Genomic DNA, 20,276 nt, shown 5'->3' with positions numbered 1-20,276 from the left:
TCCAAGGACTTACAGGGCTAGGGTTAGGTTTGTGATTGGGCTTTAGGTTTGGTTTGACGTGAAGATTAGGGTTAGCGTTATGTTTTTCGGTAGAATTTATGTTTGGCTTAGCGTGGAAGTATTTAATGGGAGTTACTGTCGCAGGAGCAAATGCCAGATGGAACACCACTGCAATACATTGTGTGCCGTAATATAATTACAGTGTGTGTATAATGGTCGCAGTCCATTCCATCTGAAAAAGACCTTTAAAGACCAAGTTTGGTCCCGTGAAATCCCCTTCCGTGATGACTCCAATGTCGCCGAGGCCAACACCACTTCGGGGATTTTTTTTTTTAAACCGCAAACAAACAGACAATGGAATGAACAACGAAAGAATTGTTTTGGGCTTTCGGATTACATTAACATGAAAATCGATTTATTATTATTCTTTTGTTTTGTATATACCACTCAAGGAGAAGATCGGTGTCTCTTGTCCCCGGCAAGGAGGTTGATTTTTTTCCCTGTTTTTGTTAATGAAGAGTACACACTCTTAACCTGTTCCCGATGCAAGTCACTGTCCACGCCCTCTGAAGCAGCTTCATTATACACTAACAAAAAAATGAACCCTGGAACTTATTTTCTTTTATTCCCTGTACTTTTATTTATTCCCTGTACTGTCATCCTCCTAGTGTAACACCATGAATCAACCGGTAAGAGTTTGCATTTTCTGAGCGCAGCCCATGAAAGTAACCTCAAATTTATTAATAGTATTTTGAAAAGAATTTGTATTGTTGATTGGCATTATGTACACACACACACAGTCTGTTTTCAAATTTTGATGTGAAACAAAATATGGTCAGTCATCGCAACATATTTGACCGAAATTGAATTGAATATAATACAGTCACCGACAAAGATTTTTCACTTCCAGTGCCAGAAAAGAAGATGTATAAACATTCCTTAATTTCGTCGCTTTGGGTCCCCCCCCCCCCGAAAAAAAAAATTGAAGCTACAGTCGCCAAGTAGTAATAATTGTTATGGGCACAGGCGTTACGGGAAGTGGGACCTTTTATACTTCAGTTCAGTTCAGGTCAGCTGAATTTTATTTTCTAATTTCCATATTTCTCAAAGGAATAACGATTATTCTTTGACATTGATACAAAAATTACAAGAATGCAATGTATAGCCTACAACCACATCTTTGGACTTCACATTACAAAATCAATAAGTCCTAAACACAGATGTTAATGGTCATGTTATGCTACAAAGCTGTATCAAGAAGTGACAGAAATAATGATAAGGCCTACATATAAGCTAGCTCGTAAAACTGCATGTCCCAAAATTCACGGATGTGAAAATTACGGAGAACGGATATGAATGACTTGAATAACTATAAACCATTCTAATAATAAAATCAGTTTTGAAGAATGGAACTGTATAAACCACATGTTGCTTCGACTTATCTGTTGAGTAAATTCATACACATTTCGTGATATATGATAGTAAAAATGTACTACATTGTAAGATATTAGATTGTCATATATTTTTCTCAGCCAGCATCCATTTGTTAAAAAAAATAAAGCAATATAGAGAAGGTAGATTGTGGCATATAATACACAACAATTATACAATACCAAATATTCATTGACGAAGTGATACGTATTAGTACGTTTATTGCGTGAAATATTTACATGTAACAAAATAGGGAATTTCTTTCGGTGCCATGAGGGTGATATCCCCTAGAGAAAGTACTCTTAACTGTGAATATCCATCAGTTTATCTCAGCCGATGTCCATTCATATTGCATATACTTCATTGCCCCATGATAGTGAATCTGATTAAGGCTGTCATTTTTGGTGGTAAAAACCTACAACTAGTGTACTATAGGTGAGAATGATGCTTTCCTATTTTTTTTTTATTCAGATCTCTGCAGTTCATCATTATTTACAACAATCTTGCAACAGCCATCGCATGATCGTAAACTGATTGAAAATCTTGCTTTTCCGAAAGACTTGTTGTCCTGTCACAGAGGGGTCAGAAGTTCTTTTTTTTTCAAAGGAAGATGATGGTCTTTCCGACTTTGAAACATATGATTCATTTTGCTTTCTTTTTGGTGTGCCTCTCACCTTCTCACCTGAAACACATTTGCATGGTAAATTCGGGAAGACTTAGCAGATTAAGTAGTTTGAATTTGTTTCGCCTTTGTGTCTATACAATTGGTCATATAAACCAAATTGCCTGCGTCTCTCAGGAACAATTTGGCAATTTGCTGTTGCTTTGGAGGGCCATGTTGGCATTCTGCAGATTCAGATCTGCCTGTAAGGCTGCCCTGTATCGATGTATAGCTTGGAGCCGGTGGCAGTTCATCGAGACAGAGAGGCATTCAATAGGTTAATGAAAAGGGCGAGGTTCTACGACGTTCTTATGTCCTTGCAGGAGTCATTGTATAGCAAGGCTGGTATATTCGTTAAACATCAGCTTCATTTCCTAGTCATATACTGTGGATGTATTGTGGATATCCTGTAGATATACTGTGATCATCACTTATGACCGTCCTGTCCGTTTGTCATCTGTAACTATATGCGCTTTGCCCGGTAATTGTCATGTGGCTATGCCGTTGGTATGCGTTCGATGTGCTGTACATAGTCCTTCTATCCTTTCCGTTTCTTGCAGCAACGGACTTTACAGGAGGCCTAGCGGATCGAAACGCATAGAAAACGACAAAGTATAGTACAGATACAGGAGAAAACGTGCAACTATATAGGACAAGGGTCGGATCGCGCTATCCGTTTTTGGCGAGGAAAAACTTTGTGCATGCACAAAGTTTCTGGCCGCTCTGACGGAAATCACCGGAAAATAAACGTCAATCCAAAGGATAAAAAGGACATGAAACGCGATTTAACGGATATCAACGAATGCCAAAAATTGACCTTCGTTTCCCATGCGTTTGCCTTATCCGGCAAAGTGTGACAGGGGCATTCATTACATCAAGCGGCTTTACGGTAAATCTATACTCGACGTACCCCGCCTTGAGAAACAGAGAACGCTAATACCGCTATACAAACATTATACAAAGGAATGCATTCGGATATAAATAACTGGCTGCATAAAGAAACAAGGCTAGTTAACAAATTGCATTACGTTTCCAGAATATTCATTACTGACAATTTTGTGGCAAAGACATTTTGTTAAAATAAAAGAATGTTCACACCGAACGATGAGAATGCATAATAACAGCAATAAAAACAGACTGCCGAAAGTGCGAAGAGGTAAATGGTGAAAATATCTAGGATCATAATTATCATGACCATCACATCTGCAAACCCCATGTCGTCGAGGTAATTATGTTTCATTATTATTACCACCATAACTATTAACGTCATCGATATAAGCATCAGTCATAATTATGATTTCATAATGAGTTTCATTGATACATACTACTTAACGTACACGATTTAATGATACGTTTACATACATGTAAATACAATACCACATCTTCTAAACAAAAACATTTTAATCACAATAGTACCTATAAAAAGAAAATATATCATCTATATCTTTGTGTATATGCAGAATGGATTAGTGCGCACCCTTCCTTATGAGAACATTCTAGCGACTATTGAACTGCTATTTTTTGACAGTTTTTTTTTCTCATCTTAAATATATTTCAAATATTTTTGCACAAACAGTGATGATCAACTGTTTAACATCATGCAAAGAACTTAACTCTTACCCTTATGACAAGAGTATGTTGTTCTGCGCACATTAATAGTTAATGTAACAATATCTGTATTCTGAGGCATGTACTATAATAGTCTACTAAAGAAGGTCAAAAGTGATGACAAGATATACTGATATACACTGTATGATTATTTCTTTAGTTACATATCCTGGTTTATGTAGTCGACGTTCCCGTCACGCTATCACTGTATTTTTTATATCTTTGTGTGGTTATGTTCTTGTTATATTCTATATTTGTTTGTACTTCCACACCCCGAGAGGGGGGTCGAAAGAGTCAACAAAATTCTACAAATTCTACAAATTCTCTAAATCATATATGATACTGCTAAACCCGTACAAAATCAAACCACATCAGTTGTTGCTTGACAAAGATGAAAGGAATGAAGATTTCAAAGAAGGTACAGGTTGGATATCAGATACTTCAAACATTCAAAAAAACTGGAAACATAATAAATGTCATGTACTTATAGTATTTGATTGGTGACTTTGTTGAAGAGTTGTGATGCACAAAGATATAAGGTAACTATGTCATGCATGAAGAAAGGTGAAGAAGGTGCAAATCAAGTTGCAAAATTACAGGAAACAACTCAACGATGGGATAAACGAATCTCTGAAGAAATGATTAAGTAAACAAGACAGGGAGAATCAATACATCATACATTTCTTTAACTGACAAAAGGCAAAGGTCTCGATAGTCATCAAGATCTGGGACTGAACATAAAAGGAAGAAGCATTAAAAAAGAAAAGGGAGTAGATCAAAAGAAGCAGGAGAAGGAGGAACACCGTCATGTCCATTTAGGAGACAGAGAAGGTCTTACGAAAGATGTACAAGTTGTCCTGGGTACAAAATGCCAGCTCCCCCCTCGAAAGCTCAAGCAGGTGATACCAATGATACCAATGATCATTTCGTTGACGAAATGACTGATTTCGTGACGAAATATGCCATGCGACACTTGGCGCTCTATACAATTTGTCCATGGTTTAAACCATGGTTTCAATATTGTACCACCTTCGTTAATTCGGGCCTTTTTGCTTTTCAATATGGATTCGTTTATTTTATTCCCAATAGATATTGGAAGATTACTGCCTTTATAGTCATTTGGGGTTATAAGTTTTGTTCGCGTGTTGCAACTTATAAGCGGTAAACACAATATGAAACACAAGGCAAGTGTTAATTGATTGTGTCTCCCCCATTTGCGAAGAAGAAATTTTTTTCAGGTGCTGTTCGTTATTCCGAAGGTTCGTTGATCCGAAACACAAATCCCCTATACCTGGAGGTTTGCTAACCCGAAAATGAAAAAGGGTTCGTTAATCCGAACATTTGTGGCCTTATTCCGAAGGTTCGTTGTTCCGAAGGTTCGTTAATCTAAAAATGAAATAGGGTTCGTTGATCCGACATGGAATCATAGAGTCCATAACGAACCTTCGGAATAACAAGCTTTGTTTCATTTTCGGATGAACGATCGAATCTTCGGAATAACGAACCTTCGGACTGAAGAACCTTCGGAATAACGAACTTTCGGAATAACGAACTGTAATCGTTTTTTTCTAACTCCCGGAAGTTCATTGACCCCGCCTATGACCTTTGATCTTGTGATGACCTTCAACTTCCCAAGGGACATTTACCAGCCAAGTTTGGTCACAAACTGACATATTGATCAAAAGTTATGATCCATAATCGAAACGCGCCGTAGAACCTTAACATTGGGCCCTACAGTTCGTTGACCTCTGTCTGTGATCTTTCACCTTGTGATGAACTTTAACTCCCCAAGGGACATCTACCATCCAAGTTAAGACACAAACGGACTTCGGGATCAAAAGTTATAAGCCATTATCGAAATGCGCCGTAAAAACCTTAACATTAGGCCCTAAAAGTTTGTTAACCCCTGTATGTGACTTTTGACCTTGTGGTGACCTTCAACTCCCCAAGGGATATCTACCATCAAGTTTGGTCACAAACAGATATGTGGATCAAAAGTTATGAACCATAATCAGAATGCGCCGTAAAAACCTAACATTTGGCCCTGAAGTTCATTGACCCCCGCCTGTGACCTTTGACCTTGAGGTGACTTTCATGCTTAGTAAAAATGTGTAACTTTGTATAACCACCCTCCCCTCCAAGTTTGAGTGAAAATGAAGTACTCAGTGTAGCGTTAAGAACGGACGTCGGACGGACGGACGGAAGGCGATCCCTTAGATTCCCCTAACCTCTGGTGGGCTCGACAAAAAGCAAGTTTTAACATCGTCTTCATTACACTTCATCTTGAGATGACAACAGATATAACAATTTTACGTTCTCCACCTTTTCAGAAAGTGTTGCAGCTTTATAATTTGATAAGCATTGTGGGATTAACATCAGTATGTTCCAAAATTTGGTTCAAGGCACTCAAAATTTCAGACTTCAGTCGCTTGACCATTTCATATAAACGAACAAAGGATAACTGTTGGCATGGCGATGTATTCAAAATTCCGCAAAGCATCCGATGAAGCATTTAAGAGATTTTATGAATTATCAGAATCCCCTGCTGTAAGGAACTTCGCGCACATTTCTCAGCACTGTATTTTGCAAGTCGGTACTTTTGAACTTGGTTCCCCCCCCCCCCCCCCTCCCCCGCCATGAAATCCAGGATCCGCCCCTGGCAGCATCAAAAAATAGTGCGGGTTTTAACAATTTAACCATGCTCACCTCAATACGAGTTTTGAGACAAAATAGGAACATTCAGTATAGCAGATCCTTTCAAAAAAAAATCATCTTTTCTGTGTATCAAAACGGACACAGCAAGGACACTCTCATTAAAGTTTATTAATGATACACCAGGATATCTGCGAAAGAATATTTTAATAAAATCCCTAAATAAACGTGGCCAGTACTCAATTGTCCGCAACGACGACGGCGGCGGCGGAGTGGGAATCGCGAAAAAAGCAATGCAGAATGCAGAAATCAAATCAAATCAATCTATCCTCGGCGGCAGTCGGGGACTCCTCGACGACGATAACGGCGCCGGAGGAACCCTCTAAGACAATGACGGCGGCGTGGAACTCCTTGACGACCGCGGCGGGGGAGGCAGCTTCGCAGGCTGCGACGACGACGGCGGAGGCGGCAGCTTCGGGGGCAGCGATAGAATAACAATCTTTCCAAGATCAAGCTCTTTCAAACCTGTCTCTCCGCGTCTAATCTGCTGAAAAGCGACGCGCTGTCCTCGTAAAGTCGTATTTCGCGGCCGTTCGAAATCGGGATCAATCTTTCCAAGAATGTCTTCCAGCGTTTGACAATATGTGGTGTGCGCAGTCAGCTCATCGCCCTCAAGAGTTTTCTTCCAATTATTCTGAAGAAGCTCACTTACTTCTATGATCTCACTGATCTGTAGCTTACTGGCACATCTCATGGCTTGCAGCTCTCTGTTAAATACCTCGATACGCCTCCTACAATCTTTAATCAGATGGTCTCTTTTCTCTTGAAGCTCTTCGATCCACTCCTCGCACGTCTGCTCGATCTGTCGGGAGAGCTTCTCCAGGACTTGATTCATCTCTGCCTCCTGTTCCTCGACGAACACGATATATGCCTCAATCTTCGACATCTTGACGTCTGATCGGTCACGTAGCTCGTCGAATTTCTCCTTCAGTTCATCTTCATGCTCTTTGCCGTCAAGAACCTTGTGCCCCGCTTGAGTGTGTTCCATCATGCCACACCGGAAGCAGACAAACCTCTTACACTCGACGCAGAAACACCCCTCGTCCTCAGACTTGTGCTTCTTACATTTACGACTCTCCTTCTTGGAAACTACCCCCGAAATAATGTCTTCCACCTTCACAACCTCGTGTCCCGCAAACTTGTCCACTTGTTGTGAGTCTTGTGGCAGTTGACGCACATGTAGTCTTTGCATTCTTGGCAGTAGGTGATGGCTATCTTGTTTCTACGACACAAAGTGGACATGTTATCTCGCGCTCTTTCTGAGATTTAGAGAGTCGTTTCAAACAGTCTTTGCAGTAGGTGTGGGAGCAGGACAGGAGCCTTGGGTCAACAAAGGTGTTTAGGCAAATGGGACACTGGAGGTTACATGTCACGAGGCCATTGACACTGGTTGTCATGGTGATGTTTCTGAGTAAAACGAGAAGAAATGAAAGAAAAAGTTTTGAAGAATTTCTTTGAATCTTTTGACCAGTTTCCTGACTACTTTGGTATAAGGATGTCGAAGGCTGTGTCAGGCTTCTCTTTTCACCATTACGTAGAAAGTGACGACATGCAAGGAGTTGTAACTGATTGACAAATTGCCCTACATCGACGTAAATAAACACTGCATTGATCAGTGTTTTAGTAGTAGCCATGATTTAAAAAAAACAAACAAACATGGGCGTATACTCGAGCAGGACTCAAACCTGCGACCTCCTGATCACCGGACAGGTGTCATCTCCACCAGACCACCGAGCTTCCGCCCGACAGCAAGTGTTGGTTCAAATCCTTCTAGCATGCTGCGAGAACTGCGTAATTATTTAAATTTATGAAATTTTTCCGTCGAGGTGTCGAGGTGAGTTTATTAGATTTTTTATGCCCCCGCCAGAAAGTGGCATTAACAAACCAAGAGCACGACAGGAAAACTGCAGTGTATGCACCGCCACATCATCACCACCATCCACACTCACGCCCAGCAATTACAAGCCACATGACCAACACCACCACAATATCGAACAAAACCAAAAGGACAATGGCGAAACTGCATAATATGTTTTCGGGTTGTCCGTCCGTCATCAATTAAGACGAGTAATGCTGGGTAATCTCAGTAAATTTCTCGTCATCACTATCACATTATGATTGAGATGGGCATGTCTAACTGATTATTAGTGTTCAAAACTTCTGCATGTAGAGAAGACAGTATAATCTTGCATTCGACCTCATCTGTAGTCTTGCATGGTTCATTGTTGGGACACCATTATCGTATCATTTCCAAGCTATCTGATGGAGCTGGTTTCACAGCCAGTTCAAACTAGGATTGAAGAACTACAATATGCATTCCTCTGTCAGAAAAGTAGAGGTGGGTTTGGATTTTGCGATTTTTATCACTGTTTATAGAAACGAAAACCTGAAATCTTTCCGCACATAAAGGCTACTATTTTGATTATGCCAGGAAAGGCATCACAACTGCTAAGTTTTCACTGAATTACTCAATTTTACTAACTACTTACAAATTGTTATAAAAGCAATCATTCGCCTGGGTCAAACGAGATATACAAACCATGAAACGAAAATAAGAAGATTACTTACCTAATCCTGTCAGAACGGAGAACAAAATATACAAGAACTATTCCTCGAGTTTCTGACGTCGTAAATTGTTGGTATGATGTGATATGTTTAACCTGCTAATCAGGACAGGTCTCAAGTCACTGTTTTTGCAAATTTCAACAGAGTAAACAATCTGTCCTGATTAAATCTATAGTATCATTGTACAGTAATGTACATGGAGATGATTAATTGATGTCCCTGTCACTAAACTTCTCACTCGCGAAGACCTCAGTCGAATGGCTGCAGAGTTGACACAATATTCCACAAATATAAGTATGTCTTGGGCGCATCGCACCATGGGATCCGCGCGTACATGGTTGGCAGGATTTCCGTTTTCTTGTCGTGGGTTTTCCCACATATTTGTTACTCGCTCAGAAGTTAATGTTCCAGTTGATCACGTGCAAAGCTGTTCCGGCATGGCATCGATGTGTTTTCTTTCCTAAACAAGACTAGTCTAGGATCAAGAATAACAGGATAGCAGTTTTTCCGTCTTGGTGTCATGGATTTTCCAAACATTATACTCGCTCAGACGTTATTGTTCCAATTGATAATGTGCAAAGCTGTTCCTGCATGGCATCAATGTTCTTTCTTGCCTAGACATGTGTAGGATCAAGAATATATTCAATGAAAAAAAAAATGATGAAAAAACCTGTACGAGGAAACAGAAGCATAACTGCAATTTCAAGAAATATAATAAAGACTGTTGTGTTATTTAAAGAATTTTTGAAGTAAATAATTATATATATATGCATATAAAAATGTACATGTATGTACAAACACACACATACATTTTATTATAATCATCACTTCAGTTAGCTCAAAATGTGACAGATGTGACATGAATGAGTTCACGCCAATATTGCCCGATGGAAAGCAGCTTAGCAGCTGAGCCTTGTGCATTTCTTAAAAGGGATCTCAAACTAAAAGAGCAATGTGGATTGAGTGAAAGCAACAACATTAGTATAAACCATCAATGAATGTTTGAGGAAAATCAGACAATCGATTCAAAATTATGAATTTTTAAAGTTTTTGTGTTGGAACCGCTGCATAAGGAGACTACTAGAGGTTATGGACAACAATAATATAAAGAAAATATAAAGGAAATTCCACAAAAATTCATTTAATTTTGAAAATTACACATTCCATCAACTTGATGCTGTCAGATTATGTTAAGGGTAGCAATTATTCCCCCTGCTTTCTGAAAACGGTTAGTCAAGTGCTCTTTCATAATGCTAGAAAAGTGATTTTTTTTGTGGATTTTTTTTTTACATTTTCGTTATATTTTTGTCCAATCATACGTCATAACCTCTAGAAGTCTCCTCATCCAGTGGTTCCAACACAAAAAAACTTTAAATATTTCATAACTTTTGCATCGATTGTCCGATTTTCCTCAAACTTTCACTGATAATCCTGTTCTACTAATATTGCTGCTTTCACTCAATCCACAGTGTTCTTTGGGTTTGGGTTCCCTTTAATGTTTCCAGACCAAGTTGTTACAAATTGGTCTCCCTCACCTTCTTTTGCCTACCACTTCCCTTCGAATAAGAGTCTTTATTCAAATGATTTCTTCTCCTGATGTGTCCAAAAATCCGGAGCTTTTTTGGTGACTACCCCCTCACATTCTGTAAATCTAAACATGTACAGTGGACTCCCGTTATAACGTAGTGCTCGGGACCGGCAGTTTTCTGTCGTTATATTGTATCAAAATTTTGTTATAACCGAACAAAATAAACAATATGAATATATTATGGAGTGGATAATGTTGCGGCCCGAATTCTTATTTCGTTGTAACCGGAATTTTGTTATAACCGTGTTCGTTATAACGGGAGTGCACTGTATTACTAAAGTGTATTAATACATTGAATATGCTGGGGGGGGGGGGGAGGTCACGTGACCATTCAGGAGAAGACTTAATGGATGCACAGTTTCGCAAAGAGAACATGACAGATAGTCATTCCAGGAATTTACCGCCAATCGAATACACAGCAACAACTGTTATCTTTAGCAGTCTAGAATTCAATGTTGTAATCAACACCTTCAGACATAGAATTAAAGTTCTATCATGCATTTGATGTATTTGGTGCAACCCGGGTAAGTCAAAGCACAGACAATGGAATGAACAACGAAAGAATTGTTTCGGGCTTTCGGATTACATTAACATGAAAATCGATTTATTATTATTCTTTTCTTTTGTATATACCACTCAAGGAGAAGATCGGTGTCTCTTGTCCCCGGCAAGGAGGTTGATTTTTTCCCCTGTTTTTGTTAATGAAGAGTACACACTCTTAACCTGTTCCCGATGCAAGTCACTGTCCACGCCCTCTGAAGCAGCTTCATTATGCACTAACAAAAAAAATGAACCCTGGAACTTATTTTCTTTTATTCCCTGTACTTTTATTTATTCCCTGTACTGTCATCCTCCTAGAGTAACACCATGAATCAACCGGTAAGAGTTTGCATTTTCTGAGCGCAGCCCATGAAAGTAAACCCAAATTTATTAAGCAGACTTTCTGAATTTCTCAGACACTGTAGGTGAGTTTTTCCATTGATTTTTTTTCTTTTATCAAATTTGCATCTGTACGCTTAATGCATTGCAACATGTTTAGCGAAAACTTCCTTTCTAACATGATTATGACGAACTTCTTTAGAAATCAATCTATGAAAAATCAATGATTGATGATGCCATGTTCGGCATAGAAGTAAAAGATTATGTTTACTTTGATAATACAATTTCATAGACACGTTCAGGTTCTGTAAGGAAAATAATACCCTTCTCTCGGGGGTTTTGTTTACAATCCAATATGTAAAATTTAGGGTCTGTGTGTGTGTGTTTGTGGGGCTAGATTTAAATGTATCGTTGCTGGCTTTTGAATGTCTATCTGAATAAAGAGTCAACATGGGTGAGCATGGTACGTGTTCATTGCCGGTGAAACGACATTTTGCTCGTTAGACAGTTGCTCTGTTCGTATTTTCTCCAAGGACTTACAGGGCTAGGGTTAGGTTTGTGATTGGGCTTTAGGTTTGGTTTGACGTGAAGATTAGGGTTAGCGTTATGTTTTTCGGTAGAATTTATGTTTGGCTTAGCGTGGAAGTATTTAATGGGAGTTACTGTCGCAGGAGCAAATGCCAGATGGAACACCACTGCGCAGTCCATTCCATCTGAAAAAGACCTTTAAAGACCAAGTTTGGTCCCGTGAAATCCCCTTCCGTGATGACTCCAATGTCGCCGAGGCCAACACCACTTCGGGGATTTTTTTTTTTAAACCGCAAACAAACAGACAATGGAATGAACAACGAAAGAATTGTTTTGGGCTTTCGGATTACATTAACATGAAAATCGATTTATTATTATTCTTTTGTTTTGTATATACCACTCAAGGAGAAGATCGGTGTCTCTTGTCCCCGGCAAGGAGGTTGATTTTTTTCCCTGTTTTTGTTAATGAAGAGTACACACTCTTAACCTGTTCCCGATGCAAGTCACTGTCCACGCCCTCTGAAGCAGCTTCATTATACACTAACAAAAAAATGAACCCTGGAACTTATTTTCTTTTATTCCCTGTACTTTTATTTATTCCCTGTACTGTCATCCTCCTAGTGTAACACCATGAATCAACCGGTAAGAGTTTGCATTTTCTGAGCGCAGCCCATGAAAGTAACCTCAAATTTATTAATAGTATTTTGAAAAGAATTTGTATTGTTGATTGGCATTATGTACACACACACACAGTCTGTTTTCAAATTTTGATGTGAAACAAAATATGGTCAGTCATCGCAACATATTTGACCGAAATTGAATTGAATATAATACAGTCACCGACAAAGATTTTTCACTTCCAGTGCCAGAAAAGAAGATGTATAAACATTCCTTAATTTCGTCGCTTTGGGTCCCCCCCCCCCCGAAAAAAAAAATTGAAGCTACAGTCGCCAAGTAGTAATAATTGTTATGGGCACAGGCGTTACGGGAAGTGGGACCTTTTATACTTCAGTTCAGTTCAGGTCAGCTGAATTTTATTTTCTAATTTCCATATTTCTCAAAGGAATAACGATTATTCTTTGACATTGATACAAAAATTACAAGAATGCAATGTATAGCCTACAACCACATCTTTGGACTTCACATTACAAAATCAATAAGTCCTAAACACAGATGTTAATGGTCATGTTATGCTACAAAGCTGTATCAAGAAGTGACAGAAATAATGATAAGGCCTACATATAAGCTAGCTCGTAAAACTGCATGTCCCAAAATTCACGGATGTGAAAATTACGGAGAACGGATATGAATGACTTGAATAACTATAAACCATTCTAATAATAAAATCAGTTTTGAAGAATGGAACTGTATAAACCACATGTTGCTTCGACTTATCTGTTGAGTAAATTCATACACATTTCGTGATATATGATAGTAAAAATGTACTACATTGTAAGATATTAGATTGTCATATATTTTTCTCAGCCAGCATCCATTTGTTAAAAAAAATAAAGCAATATAGAGAAGGTAGATTGTGGCATATAATACACAACAATTATACAATACCAAATATTCATTGACGAAGTGATACGTATTAGTACGTTTATTGCGTGAAATATTTACATGTAACAAAATAGGGAATTTCTTTCGGTGCCATGAGGGTGATATCCCCTAGAGAAAGTACTCTTAACTGTGAATATCCATCAGTTTATCTCAGCCGATGTCCATTCATATTGCATATACTTCATTGCCCCATGATAGTGAATCTGATTAAGGCTGTCATTTTTGGTGGTAAAAACCTACAACTAGTGTACTATAGGTGAGAATGATGCTTTCCTATTTTTTTTTTATTCAGATCTCTGCAGTTCATCATTATTTACAACAATCTTGCAACAGCCATCGCATGATCGTAAACTGATTGAAAATCTTGCTTTTCCGAAAGACTTGTTGTCCTGTCACAGAGGGGTCAGAAGTTCTTTTTTTTTCAAAGGAAGATGATGGTCTTTCCGACTTTGAAACATATGATTCATTTTGCTTTCTTTTTGGTGTGCCTCTCACCTTCTCACCTGAAACACATTTGCATGGTAAATTCGGGAAGACTTAGCAGATTAAGTAGTTTGAATTTGTTTCGCCTTTGTGTCTATACAATTGGTCATATAAACCAAATTGCCTGCGTCTCTCAGGAACAATTTGGCAATTTGCTGTTGCTTTGGAGGGCCATGTTGGCATTCTGCAGATTCAGATCTGCCTGTAAGGCTGCCCTGTATCGATGTATAGCTTGGAGCCGGTGGCAGTTCATCGAGACAGAGAGGCATTCAATAGGTTAATGAAAAGGGCGAGGTTCTACGACGTTCTTATGTCCTTGCAGGAGTCATTGTATAGCAAGGCTGGTATATTCGTTAAACATCAGCTTCATTTCCTAGTCATATACTGTGGATGTATTGTGGATATCCTGTAGATATACTGTGATCATCACTTATGACCGTCCTGTCCGTTTGTCATCTGTAACTATATGCGCTTTGCCCGGTAATTGTCATGTGGCTATGCCGTTGGTATGCGTTCGATGTGCTGTACATAGTCCTTCTATCCTTTCCGTTTCTTGCAGCAACGGACTTTACAGGAGGCCTAGCGGATCGAAACGCATAGAAAACGACAAAGTATAGTACAGATACAGGAGAAAACGTGCAACTATATAGGACAAGGGTCGGATCGCGCTATCCGTTTTTGGCGAGGAAAAACTTTGTGCATGCACAAAGTTTCTGGCCGCTCTGACGGAAATCACCGGAAAATAAACGTCAATCCAAAGGATAAAAAGGACATGAAACGCGATTTAACGGATATCAACGAATGCCAAAAATTGACCTTCGTTTCCCATGCGTTTGCCTTATCCGGCAAAGTGTGACAGGGGCATTCATTACATCAAGCGGCTTTACGGTAAATCTATACTCGACGTACCCCGCCTTGAGAAACAGAGAACGCTAATACCGCTATACAAACATTATACAAAGGAATGCATTCGGATATAAATAACTGGCTGCATAAAGAAACAAGGCTAGTTAACAAATTGCATTACGTTTCCAGAATATTCATTACTGACAATTTTGTGGCAAAGACATTTTGTTAAAATAAAAGAATGTTCACACCGAACGATGAGAATGCATAATAACAGCAATAAAAACAGACTGCCGAAAGTGCGAAGAGGTAAATGGTGAAAATATCTAGGATCATAATTATCATGACCATCACATCTGCAAACCCCATGTCGTCGAGGTAATTATGTTTCATTATTATTACCACCATAACTATTAACGTCATCGATATAAGCATCAGTCATAATTATGATTTCATAATGAGTTTCATTGATACATACTACTTAACGTACACGATTTAATGATACGTTTACATACATGTAAATACAATACCACATCTTCTAAACAAAAACATTTTAATCACAATAGTACCTATAAAAAGAAAATATATCATCTATATCTTTGTGTATATGCAGAATGGATTAGTGCGCACCCTTCCTTATGAGAACATTCTAGCGACTATTGAACTGCTATTTTTTGACAGTTTTTTTTTCTCATCTTAAATATATTTCAAATATTTTTGCACAAACAGTGATGATCAACTGTTTAACATCATGCAAAGAACTTAACTCTTACCCTTATGACAAGAGTATGTTGTTCTGCGCACATTAATAGTTAATGTAACAATATCTGTATTCTGAGGCATGTACTATAATAGTCTACTAAAGAAGGTCAAAAGTGATGACAAGATATACTGATATACACTGTATGATTATTTCTTTAGTTACATATCCTGGTTTATGTAGTCGACGTTCCCGTCACGCTATCACTGTATTTTTTATATCTTTGTGTGGTTATGTTCTTGTTATATTCTATATTTGTTTGTACTTCCACACCCCGAGAGGGGGGTCGAAAGAGTCAACAAAATTCTACAAATTCTACAAATTCTCTAAATCATATATGATACTGCTAAACCCGTACAAAATCAAACCACATCAGTTGTTGCTTGACAAAGATGAAAGGAATGAAGATTTCAAAGAAGGTACAGGTTGGATATCAGATACTTCAAACATTCAAAAAAACTGGAAACATAATAAATGTCATGTACTTATAGTATTTGATTGGTGACTTTGTTGAAGAGTTGTGATGCACAAAGATATAAGGTAACTATGTCATGCATGAAGAAAGGTGAAGAAGGTGCAAATCAAGTTGCAAAATTACAGGAAACAACTCAACGATGGGATAAACGAATCTCTGAAGAAATGATTAAGTAAACAAGACAGGGAGAATCAATACATCATACATTTCTTTAACTGACAAAAGGCAAAGGTCTCGATAGTCATCAAGATCTGGGACTGAACATAAAAGGAAGAAGCATTAAAAAAGAAAAGGGAGTAGATCAAAAGAAGCAGGAGAAGGAGGAACACCGTCATGTCCATTTAGGAGACAGAGAAGGTCTTACGAAAGATGTACAAGTTGTCCTGGGTACAAAATGCCAGCTCCCCCCTCGAAAGCTCAAGCAGGTGATACCAATGATACCAATGATCATTTCGTTGACGAAATGACTGATTTCGTGACGAAATATGCCATGCGACACTTGGCGCTCTATACAATTTGTCCATGGTTTAAACCATGGTTTCAATATTGTACCACCTTCGTTAATTCGGGCCTTTTTGCTTTTCAATATGGATTCGTTTATTTTATTCCCAATAGATATTGGAAGATTACTGCCTTTATAGTCATTTGGGGTTATAAGTTTTGTTCGCGTGTTGCAACTTATAAGCGGTAAACACAATATGAAACACAAGGCAAGTGTTAATTGATTGTGTCTCCCCCATTTGCGAAGAAGAAATTTTTTTCAGGTGCTGTTCGTTATTCCGAAGGTTCGTTGATCCGAAACACAAATCCCCTATACCTGGAGGTTTGCTAACCCGAAAATGAAAAAGGGTTCGTTAATCCGAACATTTGTGGCCTTATTCCGAAGGTTCGTTGTTCCGAAGGTTCGTTAATCTAAAAATGAAATAGGGTTCGTTGATCCGACATGGAATCATAGAGTCCATAACGAACCTTCGGAATAACAAGCTTTGTTTCATTTTCGGATGAACGATCGAATCTTCGGAATAACGAACCTTCGGACTGAAGAACCTTCGGAATAACGAACTTTCGGAATAACGAACTGTAATCGTTTTTTTCTAACTCCCGGAAGTTCATTGACCCCGCCTATGACCTTTGATCTTGTGATGACCTTCAACTTCCCAAGGGACATTTACCAGCCAAGTTTGGTCACAAACTGACATATTGATCAAAAGTTATGATCCATAATCGAAACGCGCCGTAGAACCTTAACATTGGGCCCTACAGTTCGTTGACCTCTGTCTGTGATCTTTCACCTTGTGATGAACTTTAACTCCCCAAGGGACATCTACCATCCAAGTTAAGACACAAACGGACTTCGGGATCAAAAGTTATAAGCCATTATCGAAATGCGCCGTAAAAACCTTAACATTAGGCCCTAAAAGTTTGTTAACCCCTGTATGTGACTTTTGACCTTGTGGTGACCTTCAACTCCCCAAGGGATATCTACCATCAAGTTTGGTCACAAACAGATATGTGGATCAAAAGTTGTGAACCATAATCAGAATGCGCCGTAAAAACCTAACATTTGGCCCTGAAGTTCATTGACCCCCGCCTGTGACCTTTGACCTTGAGGTGACTTTCATGCTTAGTAAAAATGTGTAACTTTGTATAACCACCCTCCCCTCCAAGTTTGAGTGAAAATGAAGTACTCAGTGTAGCGTTAAGAACGGACGTCGGACGGACGGACGGAAGGCGATCCCTTAGATTCCCCTAACCTCTGGTGGGCTCGACAAAAAGCAAGTTTTAACATCGTCTTCATTACACTTCATCTTGAGATGACATCAGATATAACAATTTTACGTTCTCCACCGGCGATGTATTCAAAATTCCGCAAAGCATCCGATGAAGCATTTAAGAGATTTTATGAATTATCAGAATCCCCTGCTGTAAGGAACTTCGCGCACATTTCTCAGCACTGTATTTTGCAAGTCGGTACTTTTGAACTTGGTTCCCCCCCCCCCCCCCTCCCCCGCCATGAAATCCAGGATCCGCCCCTGGCAGCATCAAAAAATAGTGCGGGTTTTAACAATTTAACCATGCTCACCTCAATACGAGTTTTTGAGACAAAATAGGAACATTCAGTATAGCAGATTATTTCCAAAAAAAAATCATCTTTTCTGTGTATCAAAACGGACACAGCAAGGACACTCTCATTAAAGTTTATTAATGATACACCAGGATATCTGCGAAAGAATATTTTAATAAAATCCCTAAATAAACGTGGCCAGTACTCAATTGTCCGCAACGACGACGGCGGCGGCGGAGTGGGAATCGCGAAAAAAGCAATGCAGAATGCAGAAATCAAATCAAATCAATCTATCCTCGGCGGCAGTCGGGGACTCCTCGACGACGATAACGGCGCCGGAGGAACCCTCTAAGACAATGACGGCGGCGTGGAACTCCTTGACGACCGCGGCGGGGGAGGCAGCTTCGCAGGCTGCGACGACGACGGCGGAGGCGGCAGCTTCGGGGGCAGCGATAGAATAACAATCTTTCCAAGATCAAGCTCTTTCAAACCTGTCTCTCCGCGTCTAATCTGCTGAAAAGCGACGCGCTGTCCTCGTAAAGTCGTATTTCGCGGCCGTTCGAAATCGGGATCAATCTTTCCAAGAATGTCTTCCAGCGTTTGACAATATGTGGTGTGCGCAGTCAGCTCATCGCCCTCAAGAGTTTTCTTCCAATTATTCTGAAGAAGCTCACTTACTTCTATGATCTCACTGATCTGTAGCTTACTGGCACATCTCATGGCTTGCAGCTCTCTGTTAAATACCTCGATACGCCTCCTACAATCTTTAATCAGATGGTCTCTTTTCTCTTGAAGCTCTTCGATCCACTCCTCGCACGTCTGCTCGATCTGTCGGGAGAGCTTCTCCAGGACTTGATTCATCTCTGCCTCCTGTTCCTCGACGAACACGATATATGCCTCAATCTTCGACATCTTGACGTCTGATCGGTCACGTAGCTCGTCGAATTTCTCCTTCAGTTCATCTTCATGCTCTTTGCCGTCAAGAACCTTGTGCCCCGCTTGAGTGTGTTCCATCATGCCACACCGGAAGCAGACAAACCTCTTACACTCGACGCAGAAACACCCCTCGTCCTCAGACTTGTGCTTCTTACATTTACGACTCTCCTTCTTGGAAACTACCCCCGAAATAATGTCTTCCACCTTCACAACCTCGTGTCCCGCAAACTTGTCCCACTTGTTGTGAGTCTTGTGGCAGTTGACGCACATGTAGTCTTTGCATTCTTGGCAGTAGGTGATGGCTATCTTGTTTCTACGACATGCAGTGCAGACTTGTGTCTGGTTTTTGACATCTTCGATTTCAGCCTTGATTGTTTGGCTACGCTGCAGGAGATCAACCTTACCTTTAGGGACGATGGTGATCTTGCGGCAAAGTGGACATGTTATCTCGCGCTCTTTCTGAGATTTAGAGAGTCGTTTCAAACAGTCTTTGCAGTAGGTGTGGGAGCAGGACAGGAGCCTTGGGTCAACAAAGGTGTTTAGGCAAATGGGACACTGGAGGTTACATGTCACGAGGCCATTGACACTGGTTGTCATGGTGATGTTTCTGAGTAAAACGAGAAGAAATGAAAGAAAAAGTTTTGAAGAATTTCTTTGAATCTTTTGACCAGTTTCCTGACTACTTTGGTATAAGGATGTCGAAGGCTGTGTCAGGCTTCTCTTTTCACCATTACGTAGAAAGTGACGACATGCAAGGAGTTGTAACTGATTGACAAATTGCCCTACATCGACGTAAATAAACACTGCATTGATCAGTGTTTTAGTAGTAGCCATGATTTAAAAAAAACAAACAAACATGGGCGTATACTCGAGCAGGACTCAAACCTGCGACCTCCTGATCACCGGACAGGTGTCATCTCCACCAGACCACCGAGCTTCCGCCCGACAGCAAGTGTTGGTTCAAATCCTTCTAGCATGCTGCGAGAACTGCGTAATTATTTAAATTTATGAAATTTTTCCGTCGAGGTGTCGAGGTGAGTTTATTAGATTTTTTATGCCCCCGCCAGAAAGTGGCATTAACAAACCAAGAGCACGACAGGAAAACTGCAGTGTATGCACCGCCACATCATCACCACCATCCACACTCACGCCCAGCAATTACAAGCCACATGACCA

The 20,276-nt window shown here is 39.7% G+C and overlaps 1 protein-coding gene across 1 annotated transcript; it reads right to left on the bottom strand.

Annotated features, from left to right (window-relative positions):
• Positions 1-18,512: 18,512 nt before the first annotated feature.
• LOC139743029 (E3 ubiquitin-protein ligase TRIM56-like) lies at positions 18,513-19,697 on the bottom strand. Its single transcript, XM_071653537.1, has one exon. It carries the CDS (start codon positions 19,695-19,697, stop codon positions 18,513-18,515), a length of 1,185 nt encoding a protein of 394 aa, XP_071509638.1.
• Between the last annotated feature and the right edge of the window lie 579 nt (positions 19,698-20,276).

Source organism: Diadema antillarum, unplaced genomic scaffold (assembly GCF_040938485.1).
Source record: "Diadema antillarum isolate AM-2024a unplaced genomic scaffold, OU_Dant_1.0 scf00000033, whole genome shotgun sequence".
Taxonomy (NCBI): Eukaryota; Metazoa; Echinodermata; class Echinoidea; order Diadematoida; family Diadematidae; genus Diadema; species Diadema antillarum.
The sequence above is the reverse complement of the archived record's forward strand: the minus strand, read 5'-3'. Positions and strand labels throughout refer to the sequence as shown.

What these genes read in the sequence shown, in the direction of transcription:
- LOC139743029 (XM_071653537.1), bottom strand. Translation starts at nt 19,697, where the DNA reads ATGACAACCAGTGTCAATGGCCTCGTGACATGTAACCTCCAGTGTCCC.